Source organism: Colletes gigas, unplaced genomic scaffold (assembly GCF_013123115.1).
Source record: "Colletes gigas isolate AHSC1104 unplaced genomic scaffold, ASM1312311v1 Colletes_gigas_Sc00038, whole genome shotgun sequence".
In the NCBI taxonomy this organism is placed as follows: Eukaryota; Metazoa; Arthropoda; class Insecta; order Hymenoptera; family Colletidae; genus Colletes; species Colletes gigas.
In genome coordinates, this window is record NW_025106667.1 from 592,834 (window position 1) to 607,031 (window position 14,198).

Sequence of the window (14,198 nt, forward strand, 5' to 3'; positions counted from 1 at the left end):
AAATAAAAATTTTATCGAAGAAAAATAGAACCTTCGTTGTTACAAAACTCTTTCGTACATTCTTATATGATACTTGATAACGTATTTTACTAGCAAAGAACGAAATAATTTCAATCTATAAAGATATCATTTTGTTACAAACTCAATATTTATTATAAGTAAATATCTTCAAATTTTCTTATAATTAAACATTTTTAGGAAATAATTAAATATATACTATCAAGTATTAATTTATATAATTATAATCCCAAATATAACGCACTACTACTTTTCTGCACGATATATATATTGTTACTTTGCCTAGCGCTATGAATTGCGATTTCGTATCTTTATATGATACAAGGATTAGCATTTTTTATGAATAAACTATTATTAACATATTGGAACATTAGAAAATGTTTATTACAAATGAAAAAAATGATCTATAACGTTTAACAAACATGTAATTTTAAAAGCACAAAGAAATTCGTGCAAATTACAATTCTTTCAATAACATGCAATATTGAAACGATTGAATAAAACAAAATAATAACTCTTAAGGTATGCTACCTACAAGCTTGTTTGGATTTACACATATGAATCATCAGTGCCATTTACATAAGGAAATTTGATTTAAAATCTGATTTACAAACATATCTGAGATGTAATAAAAACAGAAAGTGCTGTGTTTTATACGTTCTACGGTAATAGAATTTAATATGTTCACTACTATGATGATTTTGAACTGCTTGTTAAAAGTAATATATTTTTAGCAAAAATATTTTACTATTTGATATTAAAATAAAATATTCATTGGTAGAAAGGATGTGATGTACTTAATAGTTTTATAAAATCAAATGTTAGAACCTAATGTGTAATTTGCTATCTGGCAAATTTTTATCACATTTTTTAAATTATCTGAAGAATGTTAATTCTATTTATAGTATTGGACATATTTTAAAAAATAAGATAATACTTAAAATCACAAACATAAAATTCACATAAAATTCCTTATTACCAATGGTATTCTTATATTATAAGTTCAGAATATATTAATTATTTGCAATATCAGTACATAATTATAACACTTCTAGCAATAATAATAATATATTACTCTATCATAATAATACTTTTATAAAAATCAAAAGTACTATAATAGTAAATACATATCATGTTTATACAGAATATCGAATAAACAAAACACAATTAAATTTAACATAGAAAAATACTTCCACCTATAGCTTGATAAAGTCAATTATTTAATGAAATAGTCACTCCTTTGCATTTGAATCTGCAAATTTGAAAAATGCAATTATATTATAATTTTTATATAGCTTCAAGGCATGATATAACACATTGTGATATAAATGTTATTCTGGATACAATGTGTTCTTTATATACATATAACATAAATTAGTATTCCTAAATCAGTATTATATAATGTTTACGCATAACGATTATTTTAGTTGTAAAATAAGTTATTCATTGTTATTAAATTTTTACAACATGCAGAAATGCTAATTTACGATCGTGTAGTGTCAATTACATTCTTAAGTACATGTAAGCGCAAAGCACGTTCCCTTCCCTTATCCTTTTCTTTTTCTTTATTCCTAATTCATTTTGTCAGTGCTCTAATTTTAAGTGTTATTAGAAACATTGATCTCTTAGACAGGGGTATCTAATGATCGTATCAACCCAATATTAATTTCTACATTTTGTAAGAAACTTAAATGTTAAAGCAGTACTTAAAGAGCAAATAAAGATTTATCTTGATCTTTATTAATTTGGCGTTGAATATTTGAGTTGCCAGAATTTGTAGTACTTCCAGTGGCAGCAGTTGTTGTAGGCAGGGATGGTAAAGCTTCAGCCGCAGCAGCTCTTTCTGCTAAGAAACGTTCAAATTCGGACGATGTTAGAGATTCTTGATCACCGTGTGCTCCTGGCTAAAAAAAAAGAATGTTTTGCTTAAAATTTCCAATTTAATCATAAGTTACAACAAGTGGCATCGTTCGAGAAGTTTTTAGTTTTTTACGTTCAGGTACACTAAATGACATTAAAAGATTTTTACACAATTAAAGTAAGATTTCCCTCTGATTTTTATTTTTTCAAATTGATTTTATTATTACGCATGACTCACCGTATGATCTAACCAGGCTGCCATTTCATTAAATTCAGATTCCCGGTTCAGCTAAATATTAACACAAAGGACAAAAATAAAAACGAACACATCGAATAAAATGCAAAACATATAAATATATGCATCTATGTAAGCAAAAATAAAGCGTAAAGAAATATAAGAAAAAAAAAAAAAAAATAAACATTCCATGCTCTAAAAAGCTATACAGTAAAGGAAAGCAGCAACTTCTTATTGGATTTATCGAATTAATGAGAGTACGATGCTTAAAATGTCATAAAATTGATTAAATTGTAGCATTCTTACCTTTCTCTAGGGCAGATAATTTTAAAGCTCTTTGTATAAATTTGTAACTGAATTATTTTAAAATATATAGCACTGCCGTAATAAGGTTTAATAAAAATTGGTAAAAATATTTTAGTGCTTGTAATAAACGTATTTTTTATAAGTAAATAAATAACCAATATTACTTAAATAGTGATATTAGCTAATGTATTTTAATAAAGAGTATAGTAAGGATAGGGATTACGCACAGAAGTAGCAGTAGTAGAAGCAACTGTAGAAGCAGTCTGCTGGGGATTTTTAGGATTATTGCGATTGAGAATCGCTGTATTGAGACTTCCTCCGCTCACCTGTTCCAAATTGTCCTCATATTTGCTACCACTGTAACGAAAATAAATTAGTATTACTTGATATATAATTCTTAAGAAATTCGAAACTCGATTTAATACTAGGAACCTGTTCTTTGTAGTTTCATAAGATGCATTGCGTGACTGAGCAAACATATCAAATTCATCACTGTCGCCTTCCTTTTTTTCTTTTCGATCTATCCTACTTTTATCACCGTTCTCAGATATACCTGTTATTCGATACAAAAATGTTAATAGTATTTCTTCCGTCTGCTAAAATTATGTAACACTTACCCATTCCTGTCATTTGCTTTTCCAAAGCATCAGTTTCATCAAATAAATCTATAAGAGAATCAGCTTCCTGTTTAGTAGTCGATGAAGTAGAATCCATATTTTGTGGATGACCGATTGTTTGCGCTAAAATAGTACTAGCAGCTACGGCTTTATTTTTCGTGTAACGTGAATAACGCAGAAACAAATTATTTAATTCATCGTTAATACGTAATAATTCTGCTGTCATTTCATCGTGTGCTAACTTTCCAATTAAATCAACAACTCGTACTTGCATCGCTTTACATGTAGCATGAAGATCCTATAAACATTAAAATTATTAAGACAATATTAGATAAATGTTTTATATCGTACAAATTAAATTTTTCTTCGCAGCAAAAACCAAATTTTTCCCATTCTTTAGAAAATACAGAAACTATATTCATACAGTTAAAAGTTCACGATCTGCAGCGTCTGGTTGTTGATTACTGCTTTGATCTGAGCTTGTAAAATATGCCAGCATTTCGGATAATACACGCATATTTCCTTGTACGACATCAAGTTCACTTTGTAATTTAGCCAATTGTTGTTCGTTCAACTGAACTACTTGTCCCGATGATGGATTTTGAGGTTGTTGAATTTGCGTTGCTAAAGGAGTTACCGATTGCTGTTCGGTTGTAGGCACATTTATAATACTCTGTTCCGACTCGGGTACACTCTGCAACATTAACAAAAATAAGGGATATAATATCATTTGATTAGTTATATTCTATATCATAATAATCTTACTCTTTCTGGAGTAATAATGGGTGCCATGGCATCTAAGTCAGTCATTGGAAATTGTATGCCTTTTACTTTCAGTTCTTGATACATTTGCACAACACCTTGAGTATGTGGTTGATGACGGAATGTTTCTGCCCATGTTTGAATCAGACTTAAAACTTTTTCTTGTATCTCTGTTGGTGGTTCATTTTTTGGTCCAATTAATTTAACCAATTCTTGTACAAATTCACGCGAACAAGCAAGAGCATGAAAGCGTTTTCCACAATTCTTTACACATGTTTCTAATACCTGGTACATTAATATTATTTTGTGTAAAAGCATGTATGAACTTTTATTTTTACGAGCATTTGTTGTTAATTAATAATCTGTTCTTGATAAGTTATGAAGCTTGTAAATCGAATATGGTTTAAACCCATATTAAATAACGTTAAAATAGAAAATTTTGAAAAACTAATTAAATCAAGAAATAAATACCTTGTATCATTATTTAATTGTATAAAATAACTTTAATGTATAGCCTATATCTTGTTTAAAATATAAATATTACCAAATATTTAAGTACTAACAGTAAGGGTATATATGACTATAATATAATTTTTCCCTGCAGCATGATTGAGCCTACGCTTAATTGCTTTAATTGCGTCTCTTGGCCCATCCTCCGTTTCATTTATAATATCACATATTTCCATGTTAAGTGTCCAATTCTCACTTGCCAAATTAGCATCTGTAGCTTGCTCTAGAATAAATAAATAATAATGATATATACTATTAATTAATTATCTTTTAAAGAATATGTTTTATAAGTTATGAATCATGATATTATAGATGCTTGAAGTTATACATAGATAGATAGAAAGAAATTATATATATAAAAATTCTTATATCTACTAATACGTAAATAATAATTTCTAAGACTGAAACTTATAAACCGATTATGAATTTGTATTCGACTAATCAACGTAAAATACTTCATAAAGGTAAATAAGAAACTTACCTATCTTCTGGCCTACTGGTGTTGAAAACGGATTAACATTCACTCCAAAAAATGACATTGTTGCTCAATATACGAAACTGTTTTAAGATTAATGTTATTTTAACTCACTTGTGCATATATAAGGCACGTTACAAATTTTGATAGAAACAATATATGATGATAATTTACAATTTTCCTATTCCTCTGAATGACAGTATCATATGACCCCACACGACGATAAAGGCAGACGTCAAAGTGTCAGAAACCTCAACCAATCACATACGGCTCTGCATGTATTGTGTTATGATTGGTCGTAATTTTATTCTCGGTATGCAAATTTACTACTATGTAAAAGAAACCTTTTAAATTAAGACAAGTTTAAAATAACTTTCACGATTCAAAAAGAATTAAGCGTTTATAAATTGTCAAACAGTATTTTGAGATCAGTATTAAGAGTCAAACAATATCCCACAATTTTATTATATTAAAACTTTAAAATAATTGTTTAACTATAATGTTATAACAATTACTTTAGGAATAAATTAAAATCAATATAATTGTCGATGGAAGATTAACTTGTATCAAATTCCTGAATTTTACTTTTATTTACATTTTAGTAAAATATGCATATAGTTACATCCGACTCTAATACAGTGATGCCAGAAAAGCACCGTCGGGTGCCCTACTCACCCATGCCAGATCACGCGTACGTGAGCTCGTGGAGTTCCGGAATGTCGACAAAGGCAAACTGACGCATGCCCTCTTTCTCGATTCTCCGAAGCTGCCCGAAGTAACTTCGGTTCGCCTCGTGGGAGTCGAGAGAGAAAGGCTCACATTTGCCTTCTCGCTCTAAACAACTGAAATCCGACCTCCCGTCAACGGCATACGATTTGGATTCTCGACTGCCCAGGCATTTTTACTTTCCGACCTATGTAGGCGCACATAAGCAAAGTACCCATAATGAAAAAAAAATGTTGTAAAATTTATTTTACGGAAATACACGTTTTAAGACCCCCTGATCATATTTTAATTATTGAAAAAAAAGAAATTTTTTTTATTCCCATGTATGAGCACATACATATGTATATTATTAATACGATTTTTGAAAATCAAAATACTTTAAGATTGAAAATTAATAAATTAAAATGAGATTCCACTTTTTACCAGTATTGTGCACGCTGTGGCATTTTTCAATAAGAAGAGTTCTTACTTTTATAACATAAACAAAACAGTAGAATTAATAATAGCAGAAATTAATTAATAATGATTTTCCTCGATTGTTTTGAGATAACCGTATCAATTTGTTATGACGAACTAAATAGAATTAACTAGAAACAAAGGAAAGGTGATCCCGTTTGCCAGTTTAATACAAAGTATGGGTTGGATCTTAAATTTTAAAAGGACATAGTCGAATATTTTTAAAGGTACAAAACATAGCGTTTCATTGTAGAACAGTAACATGAGTTAGCAGGCAATGCCATAAAACTGTTTTACCCAGTTATATCCCTTTGTATCTGAAGCACAGACGAGGTATAGGAGTCATATACGTCGTCTGTGGTGAAAGCAAAGAAATATATGAATAGACCTTTCACCTTATGGACTTTCGCGGCCGAATCTGACTGCCACACCGAACTGAAAATTCGGAGGTGATTTTAGCGGCCTCTTCTCATGGATGGCGGTCAGTTGAGAAACTAGGCACTGAATTAGGATTGATGGGCAGCCAGCTGTAGTGTGTACGTAAATACATGTGAGTTGACTATGGGAGGGATTGAAAAAGACAGTGCAGTATTATCAGACGGCAGACCCGTGTCCAAAGGGAACTGCCCTTCCACTTACACACACTAATGCCAACCACCTTGTATATGAGTTCTGGCGTTTCGTACAGCTTCGTGGATTCGAGAAAGGCGGCGAATGTGAGTCTATCCTTCTTGCTCTCAACACAGCTGAAATTCGATCACGCATAATCTCGAGCCGAGATTTTCGACTGCCCAGGCATTTTTTACTTTCCGACCTATGTAGGCGTATATAAGCAAAAACCATAATGAAACAAAAATTTCAAAAATTTTTTACAAAAAGAACCATCCAGATTCATGTACTTTGTACATTGAAAATAACATATGTTAAATGTAATTGGTTAAATTCAACTTAAAAAAAAAAATATTCGAAGTTCAGACAAAAATATAATGTCACATTTAGTGTACGATTAAAATATGATTGAAAAAATAAAAAAAAAGGATTTGTTTTTGCAGGGTTCGAGAACCTGCAGAGCAGAAGAAGCTCGGAACTTGCAGCAAACACCTTATCATTCACGCCACGCTGATTAGTGGTGAACATAGTTCTATTTCTGAAGATAAGTACCTGTAATAACTTTAATAATATCTCAAAGTAAAACCTAACCCAAAATCGGGTACCATTCCATCCAACTTTTCCTCGTTAGAACCGAGTTTTCAATTTGTCTTAGCGAAAATCGCAATCACATTTTGCACATTATTCTAAAACATTTGTGGTATTCGTTTTCAATGCGATTTAAGTAAGCATGTAATGTATAAGATTTCATTTAATTTTTTCTTTTCTAGAGAAGATAGAGAAAAAGTTTATATAATTTTTTTTACATAAAATTTAATTCGTCCTAAGATTTGTACGAAACATTTAAAAGATTTTTTATACATTATGCCTATATGTATATCGGAACAACTATGAAACAAGAGGTACAATCATTATTATCCATGGACTGATTATAGTCAAAGTCTAACCGGACTTTGAAATGAGAATATAAAACTAAAATGTAAAGTTTCATTTAAATTCATTCAGCTATTTATACTCAATCGTATTAATGATATACATATGTGCGCTCATACATGGGACTAATAAAAGAAATTTCTTTTTTTTCAATAATTAAAATATGATCAGGAGGTCTTAAAACGTGTATTTCCGTAAAATAAATTTTACAAAATTTTTTTTTCATTATGGGTACTTTGCTTATGTGCGCTTACATAGGTCGGAAAGTAAAAATGCCTGGGCAGTCGAGAATCCAAATCGTATGCCGTTGACGGGAGGTCGGATTTCAGTTGTTAAGAGCGAGAAGGCAAATGTGAGCTTTTCTTTCTCGACTCCCACGAGGCGGTCCGAAATTACTTCGGGCAGCTTCGGAGAATCGAGAAAGAGGGCATGCGTCAGTTTGCCTTTGTCGACTTTCCGAAACTCCACGAGGTCACGTAAGTACGCGTATCTGGCATGGAGAGTTGCACCCGACGGTGCTTTTCTGGCGTCTCTGGCCATACATAGAAAACGTAGCGTAATTTAAATTTTATTTACACGTTACAGGCACTGTTTGCATCCAATTGCATTGTCATATGAAACGTACTACTTATAGAAAGTTCGAAATGTCGTATTCCATTAATATTGTTACTTTTAAATAAGTTTTTATTTTTACATATATTCCTTTATTAATAAAACGCATACAGAATTGTAAAATAGTATATTATTATATAGTAACATTCGTAAATAATATGACAACGTGTTAGGAAATTAATAATTTCAAGCATAGGTGGTATCTCGATAGGTGATTTCGATATAAAATGGCGACACACATGAAACATAGTTTAACGTCAATTGTATTGTTAATTTGTTAAATATGTATCTATTAAACATTCGTAAAACGATAATAAGTAATTTTGGGATTCACTAAACGTTGAAAAGTTGGTCAAAAAAGTAATGTTAGATGTTCTAACCTATTAGAATGCTCTACTAAATGTATACATGGTTTTAACAATTTTATTTGTGCTTTAACAATTTTATTTTGAAACTACATGTGGACTTAACGTTGACACGTTAATAAAGAAGTAATTCGAATTATAATTTAATAAAATGCATACTTCTGGAGATTTTATTTTACATGGCGGTGATACTGCGTTTGCAAATAGGCAAAAGCTTTTGTTTGACAGATTGTCAGACGCAGAACAAGAATGCAACAGAACTAAATCAGTCATTGAGTCTACAGATGTAGATATGGCTATTGACGAATCAAATAAGTCTATAATTCTAAGAGCTGGTCAAAAACGTAAAAGTGAATTGAAAAGATTTCGTGGTAAAGAGAGTATTTTTAAGCGACCCGAAGGTCCAGCACCGCGTGCAGTTAATAGAAGTGTACCAGATTATCACAGAAATCCTCATAAATGGATGAGATATAGTTTGGATGATGTATCTAACGATGATATGACAGAACAGAGTAATACAAGGGCTGCATTATCTTTTTTAAAAGAATTAAAAGCAAGAAGGTCGTTGAAACAAATCGACGGAGAAAGGGAAATGGACGTAGATGAAATTGCGTCAACCGGAAATGATCAAACTAAGACAGGGTTTACGTCCAAGAAAGTGAAAGCAATTTCAGATATTGAATTTAAAAAACCTGAACGTGACGCCGTAGAAACACTGAATACATCGATCGTTATTGAACACAATGATAAACCAGTTTTTAGAAGCAGTAAAATTATTATGCCGGAATATGTTGTTGGACAAAAACAAAAAAAGAAAAATAAGAAGGAGAAACGTTTGGAAAAAGTGGATCGTTTGAAACAACTTAAATTGGGTCACTTGGAAGAATTTGACGAAGATGATAATTGAATATGCATATACTGATATTGTTGTGAATACACTTAGTAAATTGCTATATGATACAAATATATCACATATTTCGTTTTACCGATTAATGTACTTCGTATATATAGCAGCAATAAAATACTACACATCATGTTAAATAGAAAATTTGATGTATTGTATATATTCTTGTACTTTTCTTTACTTTTAAACTATTTGATTAACTGTTGCACATTTTTCATAAATTCGGAAAATTTAAATAAAGCCGCTTCGATAGTTTCTTCCGGGCGTGTTGCGATTGCGCGTACATATTTCGAGTTCGAGGTATGACTATTTCCTGTCGGCTTTGGTTGCTGCTATTTGAAAAGTTCATAGTCCATTTTGACTATTATCGAGTATACGTGTGATCGATGCTGTTTTGACGAACGAAACATTTACTGTTGAACTGTGGTAAGTTACATAAGATATCCCTGAATGATTTTGCATTTCGTTGAATAACGATAATAAAACTGACGTGTTGATTGGCTGGGGGGAATTCATAACCTGTACTGACACAAGCTTCGTCGTGATTCAAAATGGCGTGTTATCGGTGATCGAAAAACGTAAGTGATTTTACGTGCCGAAGTCGTGTTAAATTTGTCGCTCGTGTTTCTATATTTGGTGAATTTATTTCTCTTGCCAGGAAAGCAAGAAACAGAAAGAGGTTATGTCACTATTCCCGCGTACGTCATCCCAAGAAGTTTGTTAGTATATTCGTAGTTGAGGTACGGATTTAATAATGCAGGAAATCGTCCTAGCAGCCTTCTCCGTGATATCGAGTCTGCTCATAGTATTTGGCCTGGTGCTGCTGGGTAAGAACGACAGATAGTAACGTTCTGTTATTGCTACGCGATATGCAGAGAGTTCCGAGACATTGTTACCCGAGCTGTCGAGTAGTCATATAGTTTCGAAGTCGAAGGTATAGTAGGAGAGTTTGACTACATACTTAACCTCTATCGTCACGTGTATGCGCAATATTGTCGATTATTTGCGATTGTAAAAATTGAAAACTCCCTTTTGTCTTTTACCGTTTTGAACGAACCGTCAACGAAAAACTCTCTAATTTTGTTATATTATCCCTTTGCATCCGTCCTCATATTATTCAGTTTATTTTGATTATTGTTTTCGTTGGAATTAACATTTTAACGAACTGTTATTTAGCCAGTACGTTTCATGAAATTACACACGCTTTATATTCAATATGTTATTTTAATATAAAGTATTTAGTTGCTATTAGTTTCTTGTTCTGTGAACATATTTCTGTGTTCTTTTACAGGTTGGTATTTAGTTTGGAAGTGTTTCCTTTCGCGATTCCGATTTGTTCGAGAACTGTTGGATGGAATGACCGAATCTTCATCGGTGAATGATTTAAAGAATGGTAGATCTCGCATAAAGAAAATTCGCAGGGACTGAGACTCTGGAAATTGAAGACAATAAGAGAACTCGACGACATATAAGGGAATATTCAAGGGAAGAAATTGACTATTATAGTTTTTTATTTGTGTGTCTACGTTTTAAGCCATAAAAATGTCTATAAATATACGGTGTGCAACAACGGATGATCTGTTGAACATACAACATTGTAATTTACAATGTTTGCCTGAGAATTATCAGATGAAGTATTATTTATATCATGCTCTTTCTTGGCCACAATTAAGTTACGTGGCAGAGGATGAAAAAGGCAGGATAGTCGGTTACGTTCTGGCCAAGATGGAGGAGGATTGCGAGGACAATCCGCATGGACATATTACAAGCTTGGCAGTGAAAAGGTCTCACAGAAGACTTGGTATCGCACAGAAACTTATGAATCAAGCTTCCAGAGCGATGGTCGAGTGTTTTGGAGCAAAATATGTTTCGCTACATGTGCGTAGAAGCAATCGAGCAGCTTTAAATTTGTATACAAGCAGTTTGCAATTTGAGGTGTCCGAAGTTGAACCAAAATATTATGCTGACGGAGAAGATGCTTATGCCATGAAGCGGGATCTCAGCAGCTTTCACATGGAAAAGAATGCAGCCAAAGAAAAAATGAACAAAGATGGTAATACGCACACACATATTGGCAGATGCTGCGATCATTCATAATAGTGACTCTGTGAATCTACCTACAAGTAGGTTTCAATGGATTTCCTACATTATTAGCTCCGTACATTTTGGATCTAAATCTGTGTCACTTGTACGTATTTTTCATAAACGAATTTGTATGAGAAATACGTGAAGATATTTTAAGTCAAGCATTTGTGGCTTGGATGTTTGACCTGTACATTATCACGAACACTTCATAAATACTAGAGTATGTGTATTTATTCAAGCCTTATCCAAGACATATGAAATGTTTTATATGCCACCACAAAGGGGTGTACTTGTTAATACTTATACTGGGATTATGAGAGAGACGTTTAAACTATTGTATGTACTTCAATGGAAATTGCGTGTAGTTGATTGATATACCATGTTATTTAGGGCCCATAAATCTTAATAAAGAAAGTAAGCTGAGAAGGATTATGATCTTTACACTTCCTGTTTATATTTTCAATTAATCTTTATTGAACCATTGAACTATAATATACAAATAACGCGCTAGTATACAAAATTATCACCCAAATTTCAGCAAGCAAATTAAATGCAAGACGATACCAATTTTTTGGATGAAAACACTTTAGCATTCATTTATTTCTCAAAGTTTGTGTCTATGTTATTCAAAACAAGTCTAATGCTTCTCTCTATTTGTAAATATTTTACGCATTTGAGTATAATTCAATGCTTAAAAATTAAGATTTGACATTGCACGATTTTTAAATGTTTCTGTTTCATCGCTGTGTTGATACATCATTGTATTTATGTATACATTGTATAGGAATAATTATAATATACATATGTATGTATATGCTTATGTACACGTTAAACGCTCTTAAAGTAACAATCGATTCAGTTCAAAGGATACGCTAATCCAAATGACAAACGTTTCAGTAATCGTTATACATATAGCCTGGTCGATCTGTTAAGTAAAGTTTACGAGCACTGATTGCAATATAATTTTACGCGACGATACTCGAACAATTACAGTTTTATACGAAACTCCGACTGGTAATTGTTACGAATAACGAATTCCACCGGTAAAATTCCTTTCTAATGCATAACGTCATTAAATTGGAAAATATTTCAGCACGAAAGAGTTACAGGTACAATGTACAAACGGTAAATTAAAGAAAACGTTACGGAACGATAAAATTTCTTACACGTGCGATCGACAATGCATATCAATATCTTACGTTTAAACAATATAAAAGGAAATTGTTTGCTTAATATTATGTCACGATTATCGGAATATGTTTCAACGAGAATTGTAAGCACCTATTAGTATCGACTATGTATAAATTCTAAATATACAGTAACTCTAACTGCCTTAATGCTTCTTATCTTACAAAAACATTTCGCTAATAAATTATAATACAAGTCTCGTAAACGAGGTTTCGTGTTCACGCGATATGCTCGATTATATACTCTAAAAAATAAACTATAAGCTATTATGGTAAATACTCTAAATATGGACGATCGTCTGAAAGTGTTTCAAACATTCGGCCTTCTGGTTTCAGCGATCCTCCGGTATTCTCCTTGAAAAAAAAGGAGATAAAAAGGCTGCGTCTCGAAAGGCGAAAAAGTAAATACTTCGAAAGATATACCGATATTAAAGCTGCGTTACAAATGTGCGGTTGTCGATTACCCCTTAAGATATAAAGGCAGCGTATTAACAATCAAATTCATTACCTATGCAAGCGAAAAGAGATACAGTGACTGTCGCTTAAAATCGTACACATGGCGGTTCAGCCGACATTTTTTCAATGCAACATGAAAATTGTACTGAGCCATTGAAACTCGTATGGAGCGTAATGGTTTTTTATTTGATATATGACAATACAAAAAAAACCTTTAGTAGTACTCGGTAAATTAAATTGAATTTGAGATACCTCCATACGAGTTTCAATAACTTAGTAAAATTTTACCGCCAGGTGTATGATTTTAAGCGACTGTATGTGTATTTTTGACAGAAATTTAAGTCCTTCCGATCATGAAAGTTTCGAATACGTCGTGAAAGAAACTAACGTCTACAGTAGATAACTATTGAATCGAATGTACGAGAACGCATATCGTTTTTTAGTTACCGTTTTCGTCGCGCTTGTAAGGAGAGCGCCGTGCGATCGAATTATCATTGGAACGATTGTAAACAACGTACAAATCGAACGCATAATTTTTCGCAATCCTCGGTGTGCGTTTGTAATTGATTGAATACATTTGGAAGAGCTGTAAAAAGGTCTAGCACGAAAAAGTCGTACCTCGGCAATAAAAATTCTATAAAAATTCGTTTCAAAATCGGCCTGTAAAAAGACAGATTTCCGTTGTACGTAGTCAAACCTTTGTGTAAATATTAATATTACGAATGTCGGTTTGAAAATTTTCTTCCCGTAATAGCTCTTTTCACCGATAATTTTTTAGGCTAGTACAGTGAAAACTCGATAAATGTCGCTACTCCGGGTCCGGTCAGCAACACTTACGGAATAGGAGAATCGTCTTTCGAATTTGATTGTAGTTTGCCGACGCTTCGAACGTAGAAAGAGTCAGTAGCTAAAGAAGAAAGAGGGACTGAAACTCGGATTTATCGCCCCAGTTTAAATATACGCGTCAGTCTGACCACACTACTGCACAGAAGAAAATTTTTTATTTTTTACTTTTTGTTAATAAAAATTTCACTATCATGTTGGGGAGATTTCTCTGATTAAAATGAGGCTAAACGCGATAT

General features: G+C 32.2%; 3 protein-coding genes across 5 annotated transcripts; 2 read left to right on the forward strand and 1 right to left on the reverse strand.

The window, feature by feature from the left end:
* Window positions 1–1,257: 1,257 nt before the first annotated feature.
* LOC122402619 (TOM1-like protein 2) lies at window positions 1,258–5,025 on the reverse strand. 3 transcript variants are annotated; one of them, XM_043405553.1, is made up of 9 exons: window positions 4,790–5,025; window positions 4,362–4,531; window positions 3,802–4,083; window positions 3,461–3,730; window positions 3,037–3,334; window positions 2,852–2,972; window positions 2,647–2,776; window positions 2,117–2,167; window positions 1,259–1,922 (listed from the first exon to the last, which is right to left on the reverse strand). In XM_043405553.1, exons 1-9 carry the CDS (start codon window positions 4,845–4,847, stop codon window positions 1,725–1,727), a joined length of 1,578 nt encoding a protein of 525 aa, XP_043261488.1. In that variant the 5' UTR covers window positions 4,848–5,025; the 3' UTR covers window positions 1,259–1,724. The 3 variants fall into 3 exon arrangements, with proteins under 3 accessions (XP_043261491.1, XP_043261488.1, XP_043261490.1); XM_043405556.1 differs by lacking the exon at window positions 2,117–2,167 and having other exon boundaries at window positions 1,258–1,922; window positions 2,746–2,776; XM_043405555.1 differs by lacking the exon at window positions 2,117–2,167 and having other exon boundaries at window positions 1,260–1,922.
* A 3,321-nt stretch (window positions 5,026–8,346) lies between these two features.
* LOC122402661 lies at window positions 8,347–9,509 on the forward strand. The gene has a single exon (XM_043405631.1). The coding sequence runs from the start codon at window positions 8,636–8,638 to the stop codon at window positions 9,389–9,391; it is 756 nt and encodes a 251-aa protein (XP_043261566.1). The 5' UTR covers window positions 8,347–8,635; the 3' UTR covers window positions 9,392–9,509.
* Window positions 9,510–10,798: 1,289 nt separating this feature from the next.
* LOC122402662 (N-alpha-acetyltransferase 11) lies at window positions 10,799–14,010 on the forward strand. Its single transcript, XM_043405632.1, has one exon. The coding sequence runs from the start codon at window positions 10,931–10,933 to the stop codon at window positions 11,483–11,485; it is 555 nt and encodes a 184-aa protein (XP_043261567.1). The 5' UTR covers window positions 10,799–10,930; the 3' UTR covers window positions 11,486–14,010.
* Window positions 14,011–14,198: the final 188 nt, after the last annotated feature.